The 24,714-nt window shown below is 45.8% G+C and overlaps 1 protein-coding gene across 1 annotated transcript in view; it reads left to right on the top strand.

Annotated features, from left to right (window-relative positions):
* Nucleotides 1-10,062: 10,062 nt before the first annotated feature.
* Nucleotides 10,063-24,714, top strand: part of SORCS3 (sortilin related VPS10 domain containing receptor 3) — a 293,071-nt gene continuing 278,419 nt past the window's right edge. Inside the window, exon 1 of the mRNA XM_065638696.1 lies at nt 10,063-10,656. Coding sequence (XP_065494768.1) covers nt 10,063-10,656 — 594 coding nt within the window. The remainder of the gene's footprint in view (nt 10,657-24,714) is intronic.

Genomic DNA, 24,714 nt, shown 5'->3' with positions numbered 1-24,714 from the left:
TGCCAGTTTGGAGTATTTCTGAATCTCCTGTGCTGGTAATGCAGTGATGATGGTAGTATAGGGGAAGGTCTAGAGAGAGGACTAAGAAATATTCTGTTCAGTCTGGGCTGGAGAAAGTTAACTGCAATATAAAAAATGCTATTATGGTATTAATAAGAAATCCACTTGTGGAAAGCACAGTGTCAGGCTGAATGTGCTATTTGTAAAATTTACACAGCAATCCACTAATGCTAATCTGTTTGATTTAATAAAAAACTTCAGTTTAAAAATTTTCTAAAGAAAAATTTAAAGATTTAAAGAAAAGACTGTGTCTGTTAAGGTCTTTGTGAATTCTTTTGTCTCTCCTCCCTCTGATTTTCACTGAGACCAGAAATCTCAGTATTTGAGATCAGTGGCATTTGAAGATCATATTTTAACCCCTTTTTGTCTGTTTTTTTCTTCAGTATATGATAGAAGACTGGAATTAATAACTTCCAGCTGATTTCTTGTTCTGTTTCTGTGTTACCTTCATTGCTGCTTTTGTCACACTGTCAAGCGTCCAGGAGCAAAGAAGTATTTAACATGCAATGTGAGAAAAGGGAAAACACACATGCTCCACAATGGAAAAAAGAACAAAACCCCCTGAAATCTTTAGTTTCTCTGGGTTAAACTGCAAAAGGCAGAAAAGAGTAAAGAGGGGAAGGGCCTTTCATTTCCTCAAAATAAGAAAACAGAATTGGCAATGGTTTGTGACCAAATGAAAGGTTCACATACCTTTAAGTTCCTCCTTTTCTCAAAGCACCTTGAGTGATCTATGAGAAGCTACCGTTCCTTTCCAACAAACCTTGCTTTCAAGTCTCAACTGTTTGTAACTTTGAAATTATCTTAAACAGTTGACAAAAAGCATGTCTTATCTTGGAAATCACCCAAATCTGATTCAGTGTTGTCCTGTTGCCAGCCAGAAGGCAAGTGGTGTCAGTCATAAAACATGGTCATCAGTTTAGTAACTGGGCTGAGATAAATCCCACAGGTATCAAGCTTATGTTTCTCAGCTCCTTACTCAGGACATCCCTCTAAAAAGGAGCAATTGTATAAGCACAGCTATTGTGAGGGGCAGGAAAACTGGGAAATATATTTTAAATTATTAGCTCTGAAGATAAAACCAGTGCTGGTTTGACCACTAGAACTATCACCTCTATCCTGGTTTGGACTACAGTAAACCACTTACAGATTAATAATCATAATAGTGCCTTTCATCTTTTATCAGACCATCTGATCTAACCTGTGGATGGGAAGATGAAAGGTTAATCCCCTGAGCCATCTGCCACCTTCTACCTTTTCTGTCTGAATGCACTGTTTACTTGTCTTGCCTGGCCACTCTGGGCATATATCTCCTGCTGTCTCGTAACACTAATACTGGTTTACATCTGACTCTGTGCAGAGGCCTGCAGCCTCTTTGGACAGCAGCTGCCTATTTAGAGATGCTTACAAGTTTCCTTTAGTGTTTCCTCTCCTCTTCTGGCAACTTCTCTCAGTATAATTTATGAATAGCAAGCATAGCTGGGAGTGATGCGAAGTATCACCACCTCTGAATTCCAGTGATAGGAGCTGGGATAATTAATAATACAAAGCAGGAGTGTTTGCTTTGCATGGAGATCACGTAGCAGAGAAGTGTTATTCTGTATTCTTTGGAAACGGGGAAAGTCAGTCCTAGTCCTTCCCTGTGCTGTTGAATCTGCATGTCATTTTCCTTAGATAATTAAGTAATTCCAGCCTTTCAAGGGGAGAGACTCCCTCCTTTTTCCCTGTTAGCTTGCAGATGTAGTACATGTACCTTGCGGCAAATCAATGTTAACTATATTACCGTGCATTATTGCAGTAATGGAGTAGAGTAAGCCCAAGGAAAAATGTTCAACCCTTGCCGATTGCATTATGAGCATGAGGATCTTTTATGTAGCAGGCTTATTAATTGCACTTTCATTTGTGTCCCTGAATATTAACCCTTTTGAGCTTTAACCCTCCTCGGCTTCAGAGTACCGCTAAAATTGCCAGGTGTTGGACAGATTCAGAAAAGGAAGAATGACGAGAGTGGTCTCTGCAGTGCTGCACTGGAACCTGGACATCTGTAACAAAGCTGAGGAACAGATTTAAACCACCGTCAAAAGAAGGCACCTGTTAAATCATTCAGTAGAACACAGAATAAATATACTTTGTGTTTGAAGAAGCAGATGTGATCAGATGCTCTTTTAAGGGAAAGAGAGTGAAGGGTTTTGGCCCCTCTGCCTGTGACCCACTGGCCTGCTGCATGCTTCTGCATTGCACAAAATACCTGTACAGCTTGTTCCTCTTCCCTCCCCAGATGAACACTCTAATTTGCCCCAGCAGCATTTTTATTTTGTGAAGCTTCCTTAGCTATTCTCATTTGCACTCTACCTGAAGGCAGTTGAATGTGTGCTTTGTCTGCAAGTAATAATCTAGACTTTAGGGTGGGGATTGTCTCTTTGTTCTATTTTCAGGCTTTTCCCTGGAGCTTGATAGGAACTCTAGGCATTGCTAGAGTTTTAATGATTATTAATTTAGTAATTGGCATTTGTATCATGGAAGTGCACACTGCACTGATGCCTGGCCTTTGCCAGCCCACTAGTGAGCAACCGTGTGTCAGTTACATGTTGATCTTTCCACAGGGCCAGTATTATTTTTTCTGATTTCCTGTGGTTGTGTGAAACTTCAGTTAGTCCTCTATGACTTGAAGCTATCAGCCAAGATGGTCTACAAAGGCTGTAATAGCTGCCACTTAGTTTTCTCCTACTTCTTGTCTTAGAGGTGTTAGGACCAAAAATTTACCTGAAACATCTGCTTTCAGAATGTTTCAAACTCCGTTTACATGAGATTTGGGTCAACCTGGCTCCTTTTAGGAGTAAGTTGTTGCTGAATCTGCGCCCAGGGTAACTGGGAGACTGCCAGGACGGGCTTGGTAAGAAGCACTTGCCTACAGCCAGCTGCTTGCTGCTGTAGTTCTGTTATTTTTCTTTATATTAATACTTCCTTTTTGTTTTGCTCTTCCTGACTAAATATACACCCTTCTACTCATGTTGACTGGTATATAAAGTCTTTCCTCAGTGCCGTAGTTCAATTCCTCTCTTGTTTGGGGTTATTCTTAAAAGAAGGGAAGAAAATAGCCATAGGTGAGAATCTTAAAAGGTGGTGTTTGTTGTGGGAGAGAAAACAGCACCAAGCTGTGGCACGTTGAGCATTCTCCTGTGAAGTCCCACCATCAAAGCTGGAGTCCGTGCTGGACTTGTTTCTCTCTAGCTTACTAAGAAAATTCTGCCTTCGCACGCACACACCAATTGCTTTGGATTTAGTTTGAGTAAAGAAGAAACAAAAACCAGCTTCTTCCCCTTCTAGGTCTATCTCAAGTGTGGGGGATGTGTGTGCAAGAGGGAAGGATTTGTCTAGAAGAGATTACAAAGTGGAAAAACTACCTGGGGTGAGAGCAAAATCTTAACTGTAGAGAGCTGTTTCTGTGTCACTGACCACAGCATCTTCATTCTTCTAGTACGCACTCTGCACAGTGGGAAAAGGCCATTTGTGTCATTTTTCTGTCTTGTTTCTGATTTCTACAGGAGAGTTTTTAAAATATCTCCTGTGAAGTATCTGGTTGGCTGGAGGCCATGAAAGAAGTTTTTCACCCTTGTGGATTTGTGGGTTGTTGCTGTTTCTTTTGCCAGTAGTTTGTGGGGACCCGGATGTGGCTGATGTTTGGTGTCCCTCTTTATCTGAAGCTACCAAGTCCTTTGAATTTCTTCCCCGGGGGTTTGTCCCCCAGACTAGAGAAGGAAATAAGTCTGTGAGGATTGCTGAGGACAATAATATCTGGTTGCCCTGGGAACTAGCACTGTGCTGCATGGGAATGTTTGGAGAAGGCATGGTCACCTCTGGTCAGTGACACATCCTCTTAGTTGTTGTTTGTGCTGCATGACTTGCGGCCCTATAGGGACTCTGGTTTACAGACTGAAGGGCTGATTACTCCTTAATGGGCTTTAGGGATGTCACTGTTGCAATCTTTGGATCACAACAGTGATCTCTGCCATAAGACATTTCTAGGACTCCTCTAGAAGGTAAATCTGAGTCAATCAAGAGCCAGTGGGTCTTAGATGGTAGCATCCCTTGGTGGGAGACTGAGAAAATACAAGTAATATTGCACACTCCGCACAACTTTAGTTACACTTGGTAATATTTGGTGTTTCTTCAATGATTGTCCTGTAAATAGGATCCCAACCAGATGAGCTCTTTGATTTCAAAAGACAAAGAGGGGCTGCAGGTTTGAATGTCCTGATCCAGAGCTTTCTAAGTGCTGCTAAGGAGTGTACTTTCAAAAGCTCGGCAAATGCTTCTGAAAATCTAGGATCTTACTGTGGTCCTGGACAATTTGAAATCTGGGAGACAGGGAATCCTGTGCTTCTGACTGGGGTCTCCAAGATAGACATATATGCAACCTGCAGTATACAGTGAATTCAACACAGTGAACTTGTGCACTGCACAACTTTGTATGTGCTGTGAATTAAGGCACTCCTACCACTTTGATAAGCTCTTTGGCATTCCCAATGATGCTGATAATCAGCAGAAGGGGATTTTCTTATGTTGGCTTTAGGACCAACACCAGAACCCAACATTAACTAGGAGCATGATCTAGAACCTGCGGAGTCTCCCCAGAGCATTCAAAACACCTCTGCCTTCTCTGTGCATTGCCAAGTCCTTCACCTGTGCTGCGTGGGTTGTGCATTTTTTGGGCAGCCTTAGCAATGAGTGAACATACTAGAGCTGTCTGAATAGTCCTGGATGAAAGGGCCTCCTCTGTCTCTCACAGACATGGTGTTTGGATAGAAAAAATCAAGAGCAGGGATGCAGACAGGTTGGTCGCCAAACCTGGCATTGCATCTGCTCACACTGGTCAAGTTCTGAGCCTGACGGTGAGATCTGCAGAAGTGGTTCTTCACTCTGCTAAGCCTCTACCTCTTGCAGTTCCAGTGTGGCCTGTGGCGCCTTCTCCTGCTCTGGAGCAGGAGAGTGGTCAGTGGTGTTGATCAAGAGGATAGTGGTGCTGTGATACAGTGAGGGGACCCACTACTTTGTGAGAACCCTGCTGCAAGATCAGCTGTGATCAAATTGTCTCACCACTGTCCCATGACTCAGGATGTGTAAAACACTTCCCTTGGCGTGCTGGTATGTTGTACCTGTGTTGTGTGCTGGGCTGCTGGACTCTCACTTCAGTGTTTAGTGCAGGAGTGAGTTTCCCTCTTGCAGCATCTGCACAGTGGTTTTTTGCAGCCTCTGTTTAGGAGTTTTGCAGCCAGCCTGTCAATGCTAAAAGCTTCCTGCCATGGGCCTGCTGTGCTTCAGAGGCTGTCTGCTGCACACCCTGACTGGCTGTGCTAGGAGAAAATCTGTCCCATAATGAGGGTGGTATTGTACCAGCAGAAATGGTGGGGGCCCTGCCTGCAAGTGATCTTTAGTCTGAGGGTATAGGGACACTTCAGCTTTTAATGATTTCTGTTTAGGCAGCTTCAGGCCTTTCCTTAATAAACAAGACAGCATTATCACAGAGCTGCTTTGTTTTCCAGTGACTGGTCTCACACATAATAAATAAGTTAAAGTTAACTGAAGCAAGCATTGATTTTTCTCTTAGTACATGTGGGATTTCCTCCCTTGGGAGGGCTTGAGTAGTGTGGGAGACCTTCAAGGGAGGGTGCATGTGTGTGAAGAGAGTGCTGTGTAGCTGGGCATTACTTTTTTTTCCACTCTAAATTTTCCTCTTATGACCTCTTCCCCAACTCCCTCCTACACACCCCCACCCCTCATCCTCCCACTTTCTTTCAGGTTCCAGCTCCTACTCAAAAATTTCCTGGGGCGATAGTGACTAGGAGACTCACTCTGGACCTCCAAAAAGGCTGGGGTGTGTGCAGTCCTGCAGGAGGAGAGGGACATGGAGCAATGATTGGCAGAGCTGGGCTACACAGAAAGGATGGGGATACTGGGGAGCAGGTCTACAATGAACAGTGGAGGTAGTCATGGTGAAGTTACTGATATATGTTATAGGAGTTAACTCTTTGGTTTCATATTTTTTTTTTTTTTCCAAGTGAAAGTCAGAATAGGAAAAAAACCCAACTGAATACCCCAGAAGATCAATGCTGCTTTAGAAGGCTTTGGCATGAAATGATTGCCAGCCTTCATTTGTTTCTTTCTTTAGATAGTGTCATTAGACTTCTTCAAATCACCCCCTCCAAACAAACATAACTCCCCCAATTGTCTGTCTTTCCTTAATTGAACCCAGCTCCCCCTTGGTTATAGGCATGTTCTGCTACTTTATATTTGTGCCATAATTTGCCTTCCGGAACATTTACTTGCTTGCTTACTTAGAAATGTACTGCATTGCCTGGTGTTATGGCATATGGTTGCCTTACATCAATTAAAAATCAACATGGCCCAACAGAATATAACACCAACCCCTGCTTCTTTGAATTGGTGTATGCAGCTGGGTAGGGATTAAAGCAGATTGTAATGGATTAGACCAGGGATTAAAACAGCCTGTAATGGATACTGTGGTGAACTTCTCAATTTCTGTTCTTGGATATAGACTGTGCAAATTTGTGTGTTGTCAAATGACATCCTCACTGTCACTGTATCATGGAAGAGGCCAGGTTTTGAAGCAAATCTGATATTCCTGCAACAGGGATGATACAAACTGGAACAGCCCCTCTTCTGTGTGCTGGTGATGGGCACGCAGTTCGCGAATCGTGCAGGAGATGGGGGTGTTGCTCACGTTACCTTTGTCTTCTAGAGAAGGAGCAGAATTAGAGAGCACGGCTGCTTCTCTCTTTGACACTGAGGCCTCTGCTGAGGGCTGGGAGATCTGGAGCGGGGATATTTTAATAGACAGTCCCACATGCACAGCTCAAGTCCCACTGATGATCCTATTATTTAACAGTAATGAGCAGGCATTGATGAAAGGGTTGTAGGATTTTTTCTAGAAACACCAGGTCTTTTCTATGGGTATCTATCTGACTGAGCAATGAGGCCCTGGGGTAATCTTGCTGACGTAGTATGAACTGAATGTCCGTGATTCTCCCTGAGTGTGGCAGGTGTGGATGATATTCACAGGGGGCAATTTGAGCTACAAGTAACAGCTTTTCAGGTTGCAGGGTAGGAGAGAGCTTCTGTTGGGATGGTGACAGTACTGCCCTAAAGAAAAGTGTTGGTGAACATACCTGTGCATGAAACCAATCACATTCTGTGCTATGTTCATGTGGTGACAAAGAGCAATGTGGTGGACACAAAGCAATGCTTTGTGCTGGCAGCATTTGGGAAAGAAGTTATGTTCACAAGTCCTGTTTTGGTATGGGTGGGCTTTGGTCATGAAATTGGGATGATCCCTTGCAAATGAGCGGCTGATCTAGGTGTGAACATGGACAAGGTCTTAAACAATGTCCAGCAAGGCTGAGAAGATAAATGGGACTGGGTGGAGTGCACATTAGCTAAGCAGTGGCAGTTGCTAGCCCCACAGTAGTTTTTACTTTGTGGTGACAGGGGTTCTGGAGATAAAGAGATCTTCAGGAGCAGCAGTGAACTGCTGCTGGGTCCACAGGGACTGGAGAAACTTTAATCATAATGTAAAGACAAGTCCTGCGTGTCCCAGCTGCAGCCTCGCTGTAGGAGGATGACATTTGGTGGACAATGCACCCTAATGGCAAGGTCCAGGGGTGGAATGTGTCCTGCTGATGCCACATATCTGGGGATGCTGTTGATCTAGGGAGACAGTTGAGGTTCTTCCTGTTCCCTGTACCATATTGTTGCTTTACAAGCAGCGGGAGGGTGCAGACTTAGGGCTGGTCTGGCTCTGTGCATGCAGATCAGTGCCTGCCACAGGTGTGTGTAACTTGTGCAATCCCCTCGCCTGTGGTTTTATGGATCGGCTCAGGCTGAGGCCTACGTCACTGCTCCCACACAAATGAAATGTCATCTCCTAAACATTTTGGCAGCGTAGTTTGAAAAGAAGCCGATTCCAAGCCAGAAATAACATCCGTTGGGTTGGGGGCGGGTGATTCGTTTCCCGTGCCCCCACCTCCCACTTTCCCTCTGCGTCGGGATTTACAGCTCACGGGCAGGGCCGTGCCCGTGGGTAGCAGCTCCTCCCCGGCACCGGCTCGCTGAGCCTCCCTCACCCCCTTCCCCCGGAGACGTTAGAGCTTTTCTCTGCAAACCGGCTTGACCCTCCGGACCCTCTTTTCACTCTTGGAGGACAGTCATTTAGCGACAGCTCACACCGTTCGCAGCAGCCAGTGCTGTTTGCAATCCCCTCTTCCTTCTCTGACTTGCTTTCCGCTCTCTCCGGGGGCAGCCGCGCTGCACGGACCCCCCCCAGCCCGAGGCAGGCGCTTTGCAGCGGGATGGGGCTAAGCTCGGGGCACCGGCTAGCGAGGAAACCCCACCGCTCTCCAGCGAGGGCATAGCCATCAACCCATCCTGTCCCTGTCGCGCTCTCCTCCCCTTCCTGGCGGCTGGGAGACCCCCGTTAAATGGGAGAAACTGTGGAGCCGTTCCCTCTCAGGGACTGGGGGTGGCGGGGGGAGACAGCGCGGGGAGAGCGGTGTAGTTGGTGGATCCGTCCTTGGACGGCAAAGAATGGCTGATGTGGTAAGTGGGAGGGAGGGACGATTAACATAACGCTAATTATTGACACTTTTCAAAGGGAGGAGGAGAACGGGGGAAGGTGGTCCGTGGGTTTGAACTGTAGAGAAAGTGCCGACGTGTTGCTGCCCTGAATCGCTCCGGAGGGATGCGGCACAGGCACGGATGGCGATGACAAGGGTGACCCCCGGGAGAATGGGGGACGCCCCGCAGCCGTGCCTGCCTTCTCCCCTTCCCACCATGCCATTATGCACGCCTTGTCCGGGGGCTGAAGCTGCAACGGCTCCCTGGGCTTTGCCAGCAGAAAGCAGGTGTTCTGGCCGGGGAAATGTTGCATCCCTGCGATGGGAGCGGGAGCGCTACATTGGCATGACCTAAAGAAATACTTTTGCCTCACTCCTTCTCCCGACACAGTCCCGAGATGATGCTTCAGTGAGCTGCCTGTAGATACTACCCTTTCTTCGTTCCCCAAATAACTCCTGCTAGTGTCCTTTCCTGGATGGTGGTGAGGTTGCTGGGATTCCCACGCACACGCGCGGGTTCTCATGGCCGGGAGGCTCCGCTCGGGATGGGCACATCCCCATACCGGGAGCCGGTTCTGAAGCGGTGCTGCCTGGATGCCTGACGCTCGTACACACGGGGAATCACCCAGGAGCTACTCATCCCAGCTGCATTCCCTTATGCCCCTTACCCATACCCAGCCTTTGCGCGTACATACGCATGGATATACATAGGGTGAGGGATGCCTACAGTGCTGTAAATACGAGTATATGTAAATATACATCAGGTGAAACAGTGCATGACGGCTGCTTTATCTCAGGCAGAAGCACACATACCAAATCAGGAGAAAAGGCTGGATGATGCTCCAGCTGATTCGGCGCGGTGTCCCGCTCCCGCCCCCGGCCCCGCTCCCGGCCCCCGGCGGCGCCGCGCAGCGCGGCTGGTGACTCGGCGGTGTATTTCAGCGGCGGCGGCGGCTTGGCAAGGCTCGGGGCTCCTCCCCCCGTGTGGTGCTACCCTCTCACTTGATCAAATCCTTGAACGTGAACAGTTTCACTGAAAAGCACTTTTCAAAAAAAAAAAAAAATCCACCAACAGTAAGGAACAGAATCCAACTACCGGGGAGTCAGGTTTGTTTTTTTTTTTTCTTTTTTTGTCTTTCTTTCCTTTTTTTTTTTTTTTTTTAAATTTTTTTCCTGGTCGTCGTCTGAGAGGCTGAGAAAGGGGGAAGAGAAAGAAGGAGAGCGAGAGAAAGACGAGCCTTTTGCAAATAATAATTATTCTAATTAGAATAAGAATCCGGCCCCTTTCTCCTTTTTAAAAAAAAAAAAAGCCCTAAACGCAGCGCCTCGTTCCCCCTCCCTCTCCAAGCCCCCCGACTCGCTCCGCGAAGGCATGGAGAAGCGGACTAACTGCTTTCCGACCTGCCACATCGTTTTTCTCGCCTGGACATGGCTCTTACTTCTCTCTTGGTGTTGCACCGGCGCCGAAATAACTTGCGGATCCTGCTCGCCTCCATCACCCTTCTGGCCGTCCTCCTCGTCTCGCCTTAGGCAGGAGCAGCGACAGCCGCCGCCGCGAGGATTATGGAGCTGGCCGGGCGGCCGAACGCGGGGCTCGGCCGGGGCGGCGGCCGCCGCGGAGCCGCTGCCGGGCGGGGAGCCGGGGGGCCGCACGGGGCCGCGGGGAGCGGCGCTCCGCTCGGCGGGGGCGGGCAGCGGCGCGCCCGGGGGCCGGGGCCCGGCGGCGCCGCGGAGCCGGCGGAGCAGCGAGGGGCGCCGGGCACTGCCGGCGGCCGGCGGCCGGGGGGTGCCCGCGGCCGAGGGGCAGCGCGGAGCCCGGGCTCAGCCCCGTGTGCGCCTGGAGGAGGGGAGAGCGGAGCGGCTGCGAGGGGCAGAGGAGCTGAGGCTGAGCAGCACCACCTTCGCGCTCACCGGGGATGCGGCGCACAACCAAGCCATGGTGCACTGGTCCGGGCACAACAGCAGCGTGAGTATCGCCCCTTCGACCCGACCCGGCTGGGCTGGGCTGGTGCCGCTGCGGCCGGGGGTGCGGGGAGGAGAGGGGCGCTTGGCAGGCACCTTGCTTTTATTGCCAAGGGAAAGGGAACACGGAGCAGAAAAATAGAAAAGTTTGCATGGGAAAGGATGAAGGAGAATGGGAACACCTTCCCACCCACGCCCCGAAGGCAAAGCTGTGATCTCTGAGGCAGGGCGATCGGAGCGCGGCCAAAGGGGCTGGGCTGGCCGGAACCTTCTCCCTTGTCCAGGGGAGACCCCCGGCTCCCCGCTCCGGTCTGTCCCATGTGCCTGCACAGCTAGGTCCCCTTTCTCTCTTCACATGTGATATACACCTCGGCATGCTTCGCTGCCTCTGTGCCAGGGGATGAATGATGTACAGTGGCGGTGGAAAAGCCCTGCTGTTCCCCGCTCTGCATGCTGGCGACAAGAGATCCCATTAATTCGTGAAGGGGTGGAAAACCCCACAGCACGTTAAGGGGCTCTGAAAGGAGGCAGGTAGTGCAAGCACAATCAAAAGTTCATAAAAAATCGATGGCATCTCATGCCGTTTCCCTGAAGTAAAAAATAACGTGTAGCTGAGGTGTCCCTGAAAGCCTGTGGGGCGGTCTGTGCATGTGAGGGGTGTCCCAAAAGCCCACACACCATCGTGCCATAATAGTGCAGGGCCCTCCCTCGCACCCTGCTTTGCAATGCCTGGCAGATGGCTGTGGAAAGAACTTCAATTTTCTTTTAACTTGGTATCAGAAATACTGTTTCCACTCTGATGTAAAGTCTGAGAACAGGTGTAATTTAAAGGACTCCAGGAAACGTTTATATCTGGTGGCGATGTTCCCATTATTCTAATCATTAGCGCTTATCACTGCATTGAAAATGCCTCTTTTATTGTTTTGCCGCTATTGGAAATTGGCATAAAGCAATTAACAGCATTAAACAGATCGGCTGGATTTTCAGATACATTCTTCATGAAACTGATTAGTCATTAAAAAGCAAATTGTCTGTCTGTCTATCTATCTATTTATCTATCAGCTATAGCTCCATAATGTGCAATTCAACCACCTCTATTTTTTTGACTGGAAGTTTTTTTTTCTCTATTTATTTTTACTTAGGCAATAATTCTGACAGCAATGTAGATGTTACTTTGATTCAACCATTTTTTAAAGGCAGTTGTGTTTGCCAGACATGAATTCCACTCTCATTAAAGATGAAAGCAAACATTCAAGAGAAAACAGCTGCATGGTATATTTTAGCAATACACTTGTCTCTATGATTATTTATTTTTAATATAACATGGCATGTAATGAAGAAAACAACCTATATGCCCTCTCTTTTGTTTCATTTTGGTGCTGAATAAAGGCACGTTGAGCAAAAGAAGCTAAAATCCCCCCGCCCCAATCTGTTCCCAGCATGGTTTTCCAATAGTTTTGAGTCTTTCTGGTTAAAGTAGCAGGGAAAACTCCTTCCGTAGGCATTTGCAGGGAAAAGAAACATTGTCTTTTCTAAAATGCCGGTCAGAAAGTGATTTTCACAAAATTCTGCCTCCCACCTTGGGTTCTTTTACAGAAATATGCCATTTAAGTAACTAGTTTCCTTTATTCTTTAACTCCAGGTGAATGAGAAGGGTAATAAAGTAAAATGTCTTGATTGTTCACAACTTTCCATTAAGATTTTGCACCTCAAGATACCATGCATTGAAAGCTTCTAACTCACGAATACAAGCAAAAGCAAAAGATTGGTGTTTATTGCCAGTGTGGTATTCATAGGAAGGAAAAGCGTGTGTGTTAATATATACTACATAGTGTTATCTATTCGTGATTTTTCTAATATGAGGTTTCCCATCTGAAGACTTTCTCTTCTGCCTCTTAGAGAAAACACACTGCGTTTAGCGATTAATTAGATTTTTTTTTAAACACTGTAGAGGGATACTTAGATGCTTGAACCTGGGTCCTTTCATTTTTTAGCAGAGAAATCTGAATCCAGTGTCTGTTTTTCTGCTGCAGTTCAGTTTTTACCTACTCCTACTGTTGGGGTGACTGTGGCACAGGAATGTCAAGCAATTTGCCCAAGGTCACTCAGGGAAATTGTGTGACTTCTTTTGCCAGCCACATTGGTTCCTAGACTCTCACCTCAGCATATAATTTCTTAGGTCACAGTAGATGTAAAGCAGCGGGAAGGTGTACTGAAAATGGACAAAAGATATTAACTCATGTCGTGATTATGCCAGATGACCTAGGAGATCAGGTAGGACATGCCAGGACTGTATAAATGGGGTTGTATAAATGTAGGAGTAGTTACATTTATACAGCCCTAAAATTACATTCAGCCCTTTGAAGGCAACCGGGAGGCTGACGTGGGCCCTGGTGAAAATGAGTTTGACACCCCTGCTGTATGCTGCTGCTTTCAGGCTACCCAAGCATTAAAGAGGCATACATCTCACTTTTACTAATTCCCTGTTACTTAAACAGACTTCAGAACTTAAGCTTTTGTCTCTTATGATTTATTAAAAGCATGATCAATCAACCTTCATGCAATGAACTAGTATATTTCAAATCAGGCATTAGTGGTGGAGAATTCCTTACAACTGGATGGATTTGCAAAGAAGATAAAAGCATGGTAATAAAAAAATCCATTTTTTACTGGGATGTATAGATCTATAGACACTCCACAAAAGGGAGATCTTTGCAGCTGCTGCATGTCCTGTTACCCAGATTGTTAAAAACTTCCTGTGGTTTTATTTTATTATTTTAAGAACAACTCCCTCTCTGTCTCCTATACTCCTTTTCTCCCGCCTCCCTCACATCTCACTTTAACTTATTAAAAAATAATCCCTTCCACTCAACAAACTTTTGTTTTCTCCATTTGCAGATAGTGAGGTCAGGATTAGGATAGAAGCAAAAGGCTGGTGAGATCAGGGAATTTGTGTTCTCTGCTTTGTCCTGCCCTGAGGCTTTTTCTGTGACCTTAGGAAAGACAATTAACCTCTCTGGATCTCCTCTTCCATGTTAAATGAGGATAGTACTACTTAGCTACCACAAAGTGGTGGTGTGGAGCAGAATTCCTTTCTGCTTTGTACAATACCTGAAGATCTTCAAGTGGATATTGTTAGGAAAATGTAAAAATACGGTTCTGTGTAGAAATGAGGTTTGTGTTCTTGGGAAGGGGACTTGGCTTAATTCACTGGGTCTGATATTAGAAAAAGGAGACTTTTACTTGAACTTCAAGTATCAGTCTGCCCTAATAAAAGGCATTTATTGAGAGAGGTCACTAAAGATCTTGAGGGACCTGGTAGAGATCAGATAGTGTTTTCTTGCTAAGGCCTTTCTGAAGGAGGAAGAAATTTTAGTGAAAACTACTCTTGTTCCCAGAAGATCTGCAAGCCATTCTTTTTTTCAAAGCCATTCCACTCTGAACACAGACCATGTACAAATGTGCATTTGGTGAACAGGTGTATCCTCTACACCTGTTTTCCCTCTCTAGGTGGTTGTTATAGCATGAAATGTTTCCTCGTTCTGCTCACTGGATGCTCTCTCCAGCCTTCTCGTGAAGATTATCTGAATCCTCAGATGTTTTTTATTTCTCTCCCTAATTTCTAGGATAAAGACCTGCAAAAATAAGTAACAGCACCTTTAATGTTGTTACAGCTTTAAATCTCAATGTCTTGTTTCTTGACAATAGATTTTTTTCAAGAGATTTCAAGAAGCTACTGTGGATAAAACACACTCAGATCATTCTCCTGATATGATCACCAGTGGAATGGTAAACAGGGACTGTTGTCATTAGGTTTCAGAGTTGACCCTCTGATAACTGTAGCTGTTTATAGGACGTACTTAATCCCGTTCATGCTTTTTCCATGATGGAAGTGCTATGAATTCTGTGGTGTTTTGGGTGGGATTTTTTGTCGCTTTTATGTTTGTTTGTTTGTGGTCTCTTGTTTGTTTTCAATATGAGAAGCAAAGATGCACATTTTTAGCTTTCTTTTGACCTCTGGAATATATTTTCAATCCATTGTGTATGGAGAGGCTTCAGCTTATTATCATAGTATGCTTTAATTATCATACGTACACATGCTTTTTTCTTTCTAGTAACCAGAGACAAACTTCAGACACATAGATGAGGAAATGCACTATAATACTACAGTAAGAGCAGGAGAGGGCTTTTGCCTAAGGCATGTGCAATACTGCAGGTTGCTTCAGCCAGGCCAAGTTCATGTATGATCCTAGAGGCTGGATTTTTCATGCTATAGGAAAGATGTCAGCAGTGCATCTTTTTATCTCAGAGCAGTGCAGAAGATAAACCTGCAGAAGTATAGCGTGCCTGAGTGAGATAGCGGCTACCTGTGCAGGCCACCCAGCTGCATTGATGTTTATGGTGTGATCCAGGCTCTGAAGTTGCGGAAGGCAGGACAAGAGCTGGTGAGAGACAGGACTGGGGTCTCGTTTTTTCTTGTCAGCCAAGCTATATTGTTTTGTCCAGAGGTCCTGTCAGCCTGTGGCTGTCATCTCTAGAGTTAACATGGTTGTGAGACTCACTCCAAGACTGGGAATATGAGATGTCTTTGAGAGAAAACTCTGATAAAGAGGAGGCTAATAGTACTACAGTAGCCTACAGCCACCTGAAGCAGAGTTAGAAAGAAGATGGAGCTTATCTTATTGGTTGAAGAGGATACAGCATGTGGCAACAGCCACAACGTGTGTCACATTGGACACTGGGAAGAGTTTCTTCTCAAAGAAAGTGGTGCAGCAAGGCACCAGAAAGTTTTGAGAATCCCTGGAGATTTCCAAGACTCACATGGACATGATCTGATGGTGACAACCCTGCTTTGAATGGGTTTCCATGATACTTTCCCCCGCTACTACTAATCCTATTCCTTTACCCTGCGCAAGCTCTGAGGGCTGGCAGTGAAAACCGGGTTGTACAAGTTCTCGCAGTGAAGTCTGCCTCTTCCGGGAATGATTCTTCTGAATGCTGTTGGCAGTGTTCTGGTGTGATCTGCTAATGTAGTGGTGGTTTGATGCTGAGACATTACTCACTCCCATGGCGAATTACGAGCTGGGGAGGCTGAGGGGCTTGCTGTGTGCCAGGTAGTTTTTCATTAAGATGCCTAGCAATGCAGGGTGTGATGGGCAGGATGAGGTGGGCAATATTTGCAGCTCCAAATAGTCTACTGTGCTCAAAAGGGTGGAAGAGGAGAAAACGGATCTTTAGGCAGGTAATGCTGCATTTAGTTGTCAGCCATGGGTAACTGCTCCAACGGTCCAGTTGGGTTTCAGTCTAAAATGTTTACTCCTAGATTGCAAGAGGGTGACAGAGCAATCATATTAATTGCACTACATTTGGTAGTGCAATTGGATGTTTTAATTGCTATTCTAGACTGTTTCTTTCTCAAATGTTTTTTGGCTAGGTTGTGGTCGCGTTGCCATTGAAGGTAGGCTGGCCGTGTCACAATGTCTTGATGCATTTCCAGTTCTCCACTATGGTTAGTAATGAAGTTTGCCGCTAAAGTCCTTCTCCAGGACTTTGCCAATCATTTTTAATTAATATTAAAATAGAAGATGGGGAAATAGAAATGAAACTCTTGGATGGAAATTGCTTTTATGTTTGTGTTGTGCCAGTAGAGCAGGAAGAAGGCATCTGGAGAATATTTTTCAGGTTATTCCTCTCCAGAGTGGTTTTATTGCAAAGTCAGGTCAATGTCCAATGGATAGGCCTTGATGTTGCCTGTGGATCCCGTGAAGCTGGCAGATTCCCCAGGCCATTACTCTGCCTAGCACAGCAAGCTGTCGATGTTCTTGTGGCTCAGAGCTCAGGAACAGCACTGGCTCTGTTCTGGGTGCCTGTCAGCAGTTTCCCTTCAGGCCTCAGTACTCAGACTTTTTCATGCTCAGGGATGAGGCCTAGGATTTGTGGCTAAGCTTTCACAGTGATTTAAATGGAAACAGAAACAGATATTTGATTCTTTAATTAATTTTTAATGGAAAAATTCATCCAATTAGATGACAAAGTATTTTGAAAATGGGTGTGAGCAGATAATTGATGTTAGGCAGGAAAGATTTTTTCCCAAAACAGAGGTGATATGAAACATAAGTTTTCTTAAATGCAAGGCTGTGGGAAGACGAAAGTTCCTGAGAGCTTCCAAATTCATAGCTGGATCCATAGCAGAGATTCTAGAAAAAATATGAAAGCAGTCTCTCCTAACAGGCAAAGCACAGGTTAAGGTGTGAAGATCTTTAATGTTAGTTGTACTAAAGGATACTGGAAGCCAGTCTTGCAAACAGTCAAGAATTTACTTGAGTCATACCATAGCGTCATGCTTGTTAAGCTCCCTGGATGTCTGTAGATAGAATGGAGGAGAGCAGTACATGCTTACCTGGTCAGTATTCTCTTACAAATCCGGATTTGTTTCAGGATTGAAGGCCAAGCCTCAGCTCATGGCTGGGATTGGTTCCAGGACAATTGCAAGGAAACCTGTCAGTTCTGGAGTTAAGGCTTTGGTTTGGCTGGGATCTGGTCAAGTTTAGCTTCCTGTGAGAATCTGTGCTTGAAGGTGTGGAGCCCAACTTGCCTCTAATCAAGCAAGTAAATTAAGACATGTTCCTTGCGAAGCACTGAATGCTGTAAATGCAGTTTCCTTCCCTCCTGTGCACAGACAGCCCTTCCCTCTCTCTTGCTGGGCTCTGGGAGGTGGGAGTTTGACCCACACTGGAAGCCATGCTGGAGACTGATGTGGTGATGTACTTGACAGAGCCCAACAGGGATTTTCAGCTGAAATAACCCTTAGATGGAAAATACTGCTTTGCTGAAGCCACACCTTCGCATGCAAGTTTCTTGGTTTGCTTAAACTCCCTGCAGGATTCCAAGGCAAACTAATTCCCAAATTCTAACTTCCCCTTAATGTCCAGGGAAAATTGCAGCATTGTTGTTAATGTTTCATCCATGCGAAAAGAAGGGCATGGCAGTATTTTCTGTCCTGCCTTTATGGGGTATTGTGAGACTGAGGGAACTGAATGAAGTGTGCTCTATGTTTGAAAAGTGAAACCGTGTGGGTGTTAGACATAATTGATAAATAATCTGCTATGGAAAGTTTAGGGTCAGTTCCCAGCCCTGGTTGCCAGCAGACTCCCAGCACACAATAAAAATTAGAAAAGATTTATGCTGAATAATCAAATGTCTCTCTCTTTTTTTTTTTTTTTCCCCTCCCTCTCAGTCCTGAAGGAGACTTGACTGCTCTCCCACTGAAATGAGTGGCAGAACTGTCTTGTTCAAGGATGGTCCCTGACACTGAGGCTGTCACGATGTTTTCTCCCCTTCATATTCTGATATGCAACAAAAATGCTAGCCGAGCAGATCTGCAGAGCAATACAGGGCCTCTGTGCCCAAAATAGCATCGCTTTTAATTAGCCCCAGCGTGATTTGGACGCCCTGGGGTACAGGCTGTAGGAAAGGGTGCCGGGTTGCTGGTGTGTGAAAAGCAGAGCCGGGCGCTAGAGGGAGCGTGGGCATTTGCTAAAGGAAGGAAAACACTGCAAAGGATGGGGAGGGGAGCTGGGGCCCGGGGAATACTCGCTGGCAAGACAGACGCTGCTGAAATATTGATATGAAAACCTGCTTGGAGTCATTGACTTTGTGAAACTCTTGCTGTCTGGAGTTCCCTTTGCGAGAGAGGAAAATAGTCTTAGCCTGCACTTGGCCGTGGTAAAGCCTTTCATCCCCTCCTTGTGCTGCTGATACTATTTCTTAATTGCTAATTGCTGCCAGGCTTTTTCCTCAAGGTGAGAGTCCCAATGCCCAGGGTCTCTCATCTGCCGCTCCCCTCCAGCCTGACTCATGTGCTTGTAAAACCACCAGCACCCCCCCAGCAGCTGCCAGCAGTGCTGCTGGGTTGGAAAAGGGATGACGTTAATTAACTTATACAGTGCCAGGAAGCAGCAACCTGAATCCTGGCTGCCCCTGACTGGAGCCGTGTGTGCTCTCCATCTCCTCAACTGCTGTGCCCCTTTTTGTCCCCAGGACTAGTCCCTGAGGATAGCTGTTGATAGACCCACTTAGCTGCTGATCTTCTCCCTCTCCTACACCAGCTATAGCTGGTAGGTGAGGGCAAGGGAACTGAGCTTTGTGGCCTCTCTCCCTGGTGCCTGGTCTGCAGAGGATACGTTTGTTACAGCAGGTCCCTGCCACTTGGGACTCCACGATATTTTGACCAATTTGAGGATGTTGCACGTCTTAGTGTTTCTGTTCCCCTTTCTTGTGAGTGTGAGGGAACAGAAGGGACTGGAATTCATCCCTGCATGCTAGGACAAAATTACATTTTTCCCCAGGCAAAGTGGTTGCACTTACTGGTGTTATTGGGACTAAAATGGATGTTTGGGACTTGGGAAAAATAGGACTGAACCATGGCAAATCACTTAGGTCAATGATCAGCTAAAGGCTTTGGAATTCGAAAAGCAACTGCTTTGATACTGCTTCAGACACTACGCCAGTCTATAATACGTAGGTACTGGTGGTGCATTTTCAGTGAATGGTGATACTGCTGATATGCTCCAGAAATGTGCTGAGCCCCTTGTGGGGATTTGGTAGGGGATTCCAGTGAGGGGTTAATGAAGTCAAGGCCTTGAGCCCAGAGCTCCAGCTGACTTTCAAGGCAGAGAGAAAAGCATAGGCTGAGTTCAGATGTGCTTCCTTGGGGTGCCAGAGGAGAGCAGGCTGTGCGTGCAGGTTGTCTTCGTGATTTTTTGACTTGCCATTGTGCCTAATAGGGGTGTGCATTGCCCCATACCTTGGCTTCCCTATCTACAGGGCAGAGTTAACTCACACGCAGGGCTGTTGCTGAGGCTTAAAATGGATGGATATTTACAAAAGCAAGAGAATGTATAGAACATGATTATTTAGCTCTTGCCAGAAGTGCTTTAGGACCTCATGGGCACGGGGCAGAAGGAGTGGGAGCTCTAATTGGTTGTTAGCCTTTCCCTATGGTTTGTGCCTGATTGGAAAATCCCCCTCAGCTGTGATCAATATATCAGGTGCAGGCAAAGAGGGCGGTCTGTCTGCAGCCCTCACTTGTTTCTGTGAAAAGACTGAAGGGGGAATTCTTTCTGCACAGGTAGGAGGGTGGATGACTGTGTATTTGTGGGCACTTCTCTGTTCTAGGCTTTCTGTCCTTTACCACCAAATACTGCTAGTTTTGTGCTTACAGCATGATGATGTGATTTTACTTATAAAGCCCTTATACTTCAACTATGTGTTTCAAAGATTGCTAAAAGGAAGATCAGTAGTATTAGTCTTATTAGTCTGGTGTGGTGGTTGTTTTTTGTTTGTTTGTTTTTTGTGAAACTGAGGCATGCAAGAGAGGAGGAATCTGTTCTGGGTTGTGCTGCTGATCAGAACAAAAGCTTGAAGGCAAGTTTTCTGGTTCATGTGCCTTATTGATATGACTCCTTGATGACAAATGACATCTTTTACTTCATCTGCCATGGCTCAGATACTGGCTGTATTTTCTTTTTAGAAGAGATTGCATGAAAGAAAGGAAAAATAGGTGAGAAGAGGAACTAAGAGGGGGAAAGAACAGGACTCTCATGAATAATAGAAAAGTGGAACTTGCTCGGCTAAAATCATTAACAGATTGATCAAGTTAAAGTACTGCAAACTTCTGGCTGGAAGTGATTTAAGAGCATCTTTGTCTGCTGTTCTAATCTCTTTACCAGTGTGGCTTCCCAGATTGAGTTATTTCAAATTGCAGCTCTTTTTGAGCTGGATGAGAATTGACATGGTGAAACTGCAGGAGCCATAAATTTGGGCTTCTATTGGAAATACAGAGACAGGAGAGGGGTCGCATCTGTCTGCTGAGGGGATTGGGAGCTGGGTCTGAATTATGTGGCTTGTTTGTAATAGGTTGGAATAATTTAGGGTGACAGTCATAGCAGGGCACATGTAGGTCTGTATACCTGTTTGTGCAATGTTATTGGGGGTAACATAGGATGCAAAGTTCAAGGGTCTCGTTAGCTTTTGGGATCATTAAGGTGGCTTCCCCACCCTTTGTATTACAGTTCGCAACCCAAAGGGAGAAGTCTCCACCTGGTGCAGGTGAAAGACTCCTGGGTGAGCCAGGCAATTAAATCTTTCTCCTGCCCTCTTGGATGGGGCCTGGGCTGATTCTCCCCATGTTACTCTTCTGCAAGGCGGAGGGCTGGGGCACTATGTGAAGGGCAATGTCCTTGTTCTGCCACCCACAGTGTCTTTCTGTCTTTGTTCCCAATCAGCAAAATGTTGGTAGCACATGACACTGTAGTGTGTGTGTGGATGGGGGTGCAGAAGGGTATCTGGGGCTGAGACCCTGTGCTCCTGGACAGACCTACTATCTGAACTGGCATGAACCCCTGTGTTTGCAGTGGGACAGGGTTTTGCTTCTGTTTGGGCATGGAAAACCTGGTGCAAGACACAAGACTGGTGAGCCTGCCTGTAAAGGAGCGTGGTAACCTTGTGCACAAGAAGCCTTGCTCACAGTGTGTGATGGGAGAAGCAGGTAGGCAGACCTGTGTATCAGGCAGGAGGTCTCTGAAAACCACATTTGCCATCTGGCCTGAAAAAAGGCTTACCTATGAGATGGTGAGACTGCAAATATGATAGCTATGCTACTTGAGAGAATAGTTATTTCAGAAGAGAGTAAATCTTTGTCCCAGTGTGCTTTGGCCACTATTGGAGCAACACCAGCAGAAAGCCCTGCACAGTCACAGTGTCCATATCAGGTGTTACAGAGATATAATAGAGGTGATTCAACAGTTGTTGGCCAGACTTTTCTGGGTAGCTGAGCTTTGAACAGAAGGGCTTTCAGAAAAGTGTGAAATATTGAATATGGCAGAGAAAGGTCTGGCTGGGACACCCCACCAGATTATGATTTCTGCTGAGTGTTTTTGACACTCTGCCCCAGTAGTTGTACTGAACATTTGATTATCTGGCCTGTGAGAGCTATCTGCTCTCCAAAGGATCAGAAAATAAGTGAAATGCCTGGTCATTTTGTTAAGCAGCAGAAGTTAGCCATCACTTATCCTTTAACTGCTTGCCCTTCAGGACTCTTCTATCTCTGTGTTTTCTTTCATCTCCGTGATGATCCCTCATTCTGCTGCCCATTTGGAGGAGTAACTAGTGGCACATGGTGTGTTTGGCTGAGCATTACAGATGTGCTGGAGGGCCAGCTGTGGTCAATACACTGATCAGCCAGAGCCCTGCCAGCTGTAAGGATGGACACTGGGTGGCTCATGGTTCAGGCCAGATATTATTTTGGGACCTGCATCTTCACTCGGCTGAACTTTCAGGAACTCGGTATGTCTGTGACCGTTTCCTCTTAAATGCAGTTCAAAATGGTCAAGAAATTCCAAAGTTATCCCTCCCGTGCTCACAGACAGCATTGTTTGTTTCCTCCAAAGCTGAAACTTTGTTTCTTTTTGAAGACAACCTAAAAACACAGCTACAACATCAGCACTGAGGAGGCCTTAATTTACTTAATTAATGTTACTCACCGTTGTTTTTTGTCAGCCTGCCTGGGAACTCTGTTCCTTTAATCAAAAGACAACATCACTGGCAGTGTGGATTTCTCAGTTTGCTTGTACTGCATCTCTTTGTTCCAGGCTCAATTCTGTCCACCCTTGCATTTAATTAATTTAAGATTATCTTCATTACTTGTTTCTGCCTTGCATGCTACAAGTAACAAAGCCTGCCTTCTCAATTGTGCTGAGGTCTTGTACTGGTGGCTCTTAGCTTTCTGTGTGCTTTATTTTTTTTATTTTTTATTTGTGTTTCCTGTAGTGCCACTGGAAACAGGCAATAAATTGGATTGGGGAGAAGGTGTCTTAGTGAAAACTCATAGAAGGGGGAAAGAGTCAGGTCTAACTCCAGCACTGATGAATGAGATCAGTAGGTAGATGGGCAAAAAATATTAGATCATTTGAGAATGCTATCTCTTCTGTAAAATGGGAGATTCTCTTCTTCTTCCCCAAAGGGAAAAGTTAACGGTCATGAAAGTCACTGACTAGTGGAATCTGTTCTCAGATTGGGGCCTGAATGAGCTTCAGAGATTTCTTCATGCACTCATCCTAGTGAAGACAAGGGTGAGAGGCAAGAGCTGATCCATGGAACATGTGAGGACAGAGGACTGAGTTGATATGTATGTGAAAGCGTGCAGTGCCGCTGTTCCTGTTTCACAGATCACTGGGAAACACCTTAGCTAATGCTGTGCATTCTTACCTGTGAGAGTTGGTCTGTAACATTTATTACCCTTAGTAGCAAACAGGTTTATCAGTACAAAACTTGCTATACCTGTGTTTGTCAAAATGACCTGCATGTGGACACCTGAGAGGAGCATGGGAAGGAACAGAGTGGAGCTTCTTGGGCTTTTTATGTCTTTTAAAATCCCATTTTGATCACTGCATGCTTAGAAAAGAAAATGTGGTTTAGAATTGTAGAAGATACTATGCCTTTATTTACATGTATGCAAGGATATGTGACCTAATAACTGTAGAACTAGGTATATAACTATTTAACTAGATAAAATGTAAGTACCATGTAACCAGAGATTATCTTGGGCTGTAGTCTGACTCTGCCTGCTTTTCCTCTGTTCCCTCTCTACACTATTCTGCTGTAGCTCATGTGCTCTATCCCTTTATACGGGCTCGCAGGGCCCACCTTTCTTCCCCTGATGTGGCCTTTGGGCAGTGGCAGTGGGTCTCTGGTATGAGTCAGGAGTGTACGTTTTTTCTGTGCCTGGCACAGCTGGCTCGTGGCAGCCCTCAGTTACAGACCAGGTTCCTTTGGTTGAACATGGTTGTTCGTGTGCTGAATGTGCAGCTCTCATTTGTGTCCTCCCTGGGTTCAGTTTTGCTCTGGTTTCATCATCTGCAGATCTAACTGATCGTGAGATAGGAGGGAACGATAACAAGGTGGAAAAGAACTGGCCATTGGTTGAGGTCTCTCCTTGCAACCTTTTCTGTCCTGAGCTAAAAGCATTTTTTCAGAAAATGCCTGTGAAGTTGTAGGGTTTTGACAGACAAGTAGAAAACTCTGCTTAATGGTAAACACTTGGGAGCAAGAATGGTGCACTTTTTTTAAACCCAGGTGTATGTACAGCACCTTGCCCAAATCTTGTATCTTTAAAGGATTATGTATATAACAGGGATGACATAACCTTGCTGTTTGTTTTCAGCTACGTATATGGAATTTGAACCCCCTGAAGAAGAGGCAGTGTGGTCTTTCCCCGCCAGCCTGTTCCTACAGACCACAGGTGATCAGTTGTGATGGGGAAGATGTGGCCTTTTCTGTTGTTTCTGCCTTTTTGACGCTGGCCTCTGCCAGTCTCTAGGTTGGCACATTGGTCAGGGTTTTACTCACTTTCTCCTTCCTGAATATGGGGCCAGAAGATGTCCTGTGCCTGTGCCATGGTCCCCTGTGGTGAATTCATGCTGACAGATAGTGCTGGCTACAGGGAAGCTGGTAGCTATTTCAGGTTCATTTTTTATTTAAATGCTCTCCCTCCAGAGTCAGGCTTGTGCTTGACTTATACTGATGCATTTTGAGAGTGGAAAAAAAAAAAGGTCCTCTGAGCAAGGTATGTGCAACTACTGGGAACTTAAGCAGTATTTTTTAATGCTGTACTGCTTTGTCGCTAAGTCTAACTCCTGCTGGGAGAGAAGGGAGGAAAGTGATTATTTGGGGTCAGTGTGCAAGTGTCTGGGATGTGGTCAATTCAGGTTAGATGTGCCATGGCTGAATGATGTCTGGAGTCATCTCAGACAAGAAGTGGGCAGAGAAATGCTGTCAGGAGGCTTTTCTCCTACTTATTTAGGTTGATAGAGTTGAATGGGTCGTTCTCACCTGCCAAGGTGCATAAATTGCTGTCATGCAAGCTAGAACTTTAGGCTGCTGGTTAAATGGTCTGTCTTGCCATTAACTGAAAGGAGAGGAATGGTGTTGGTAAATACATATTACCCTCTCGAAGGAAGCTGTTCAGCTGATGTTTGTGGTCCAAAATTCACTCTGGTTTATG

The sequence above is a fragment of the Caloenas nicobarica genome, chromosome 7 (genome assembly GCF_036013445.1).
Source record: "Caloenas nicobarica isolate bCalNic1 chromosome 7, bCalNic1.hap1, whole genome shotgun sequence".
NCBI lineage: Eukaryota > Metazoa > Chordata > Aves > Columbiformes > Columbidae > Caloenas > Caloenas nicobarica.
Note: the sequence above shows the minus strand (reverse complement) of the source record. Positions and strands in the feature narration are given on the sequence as shown.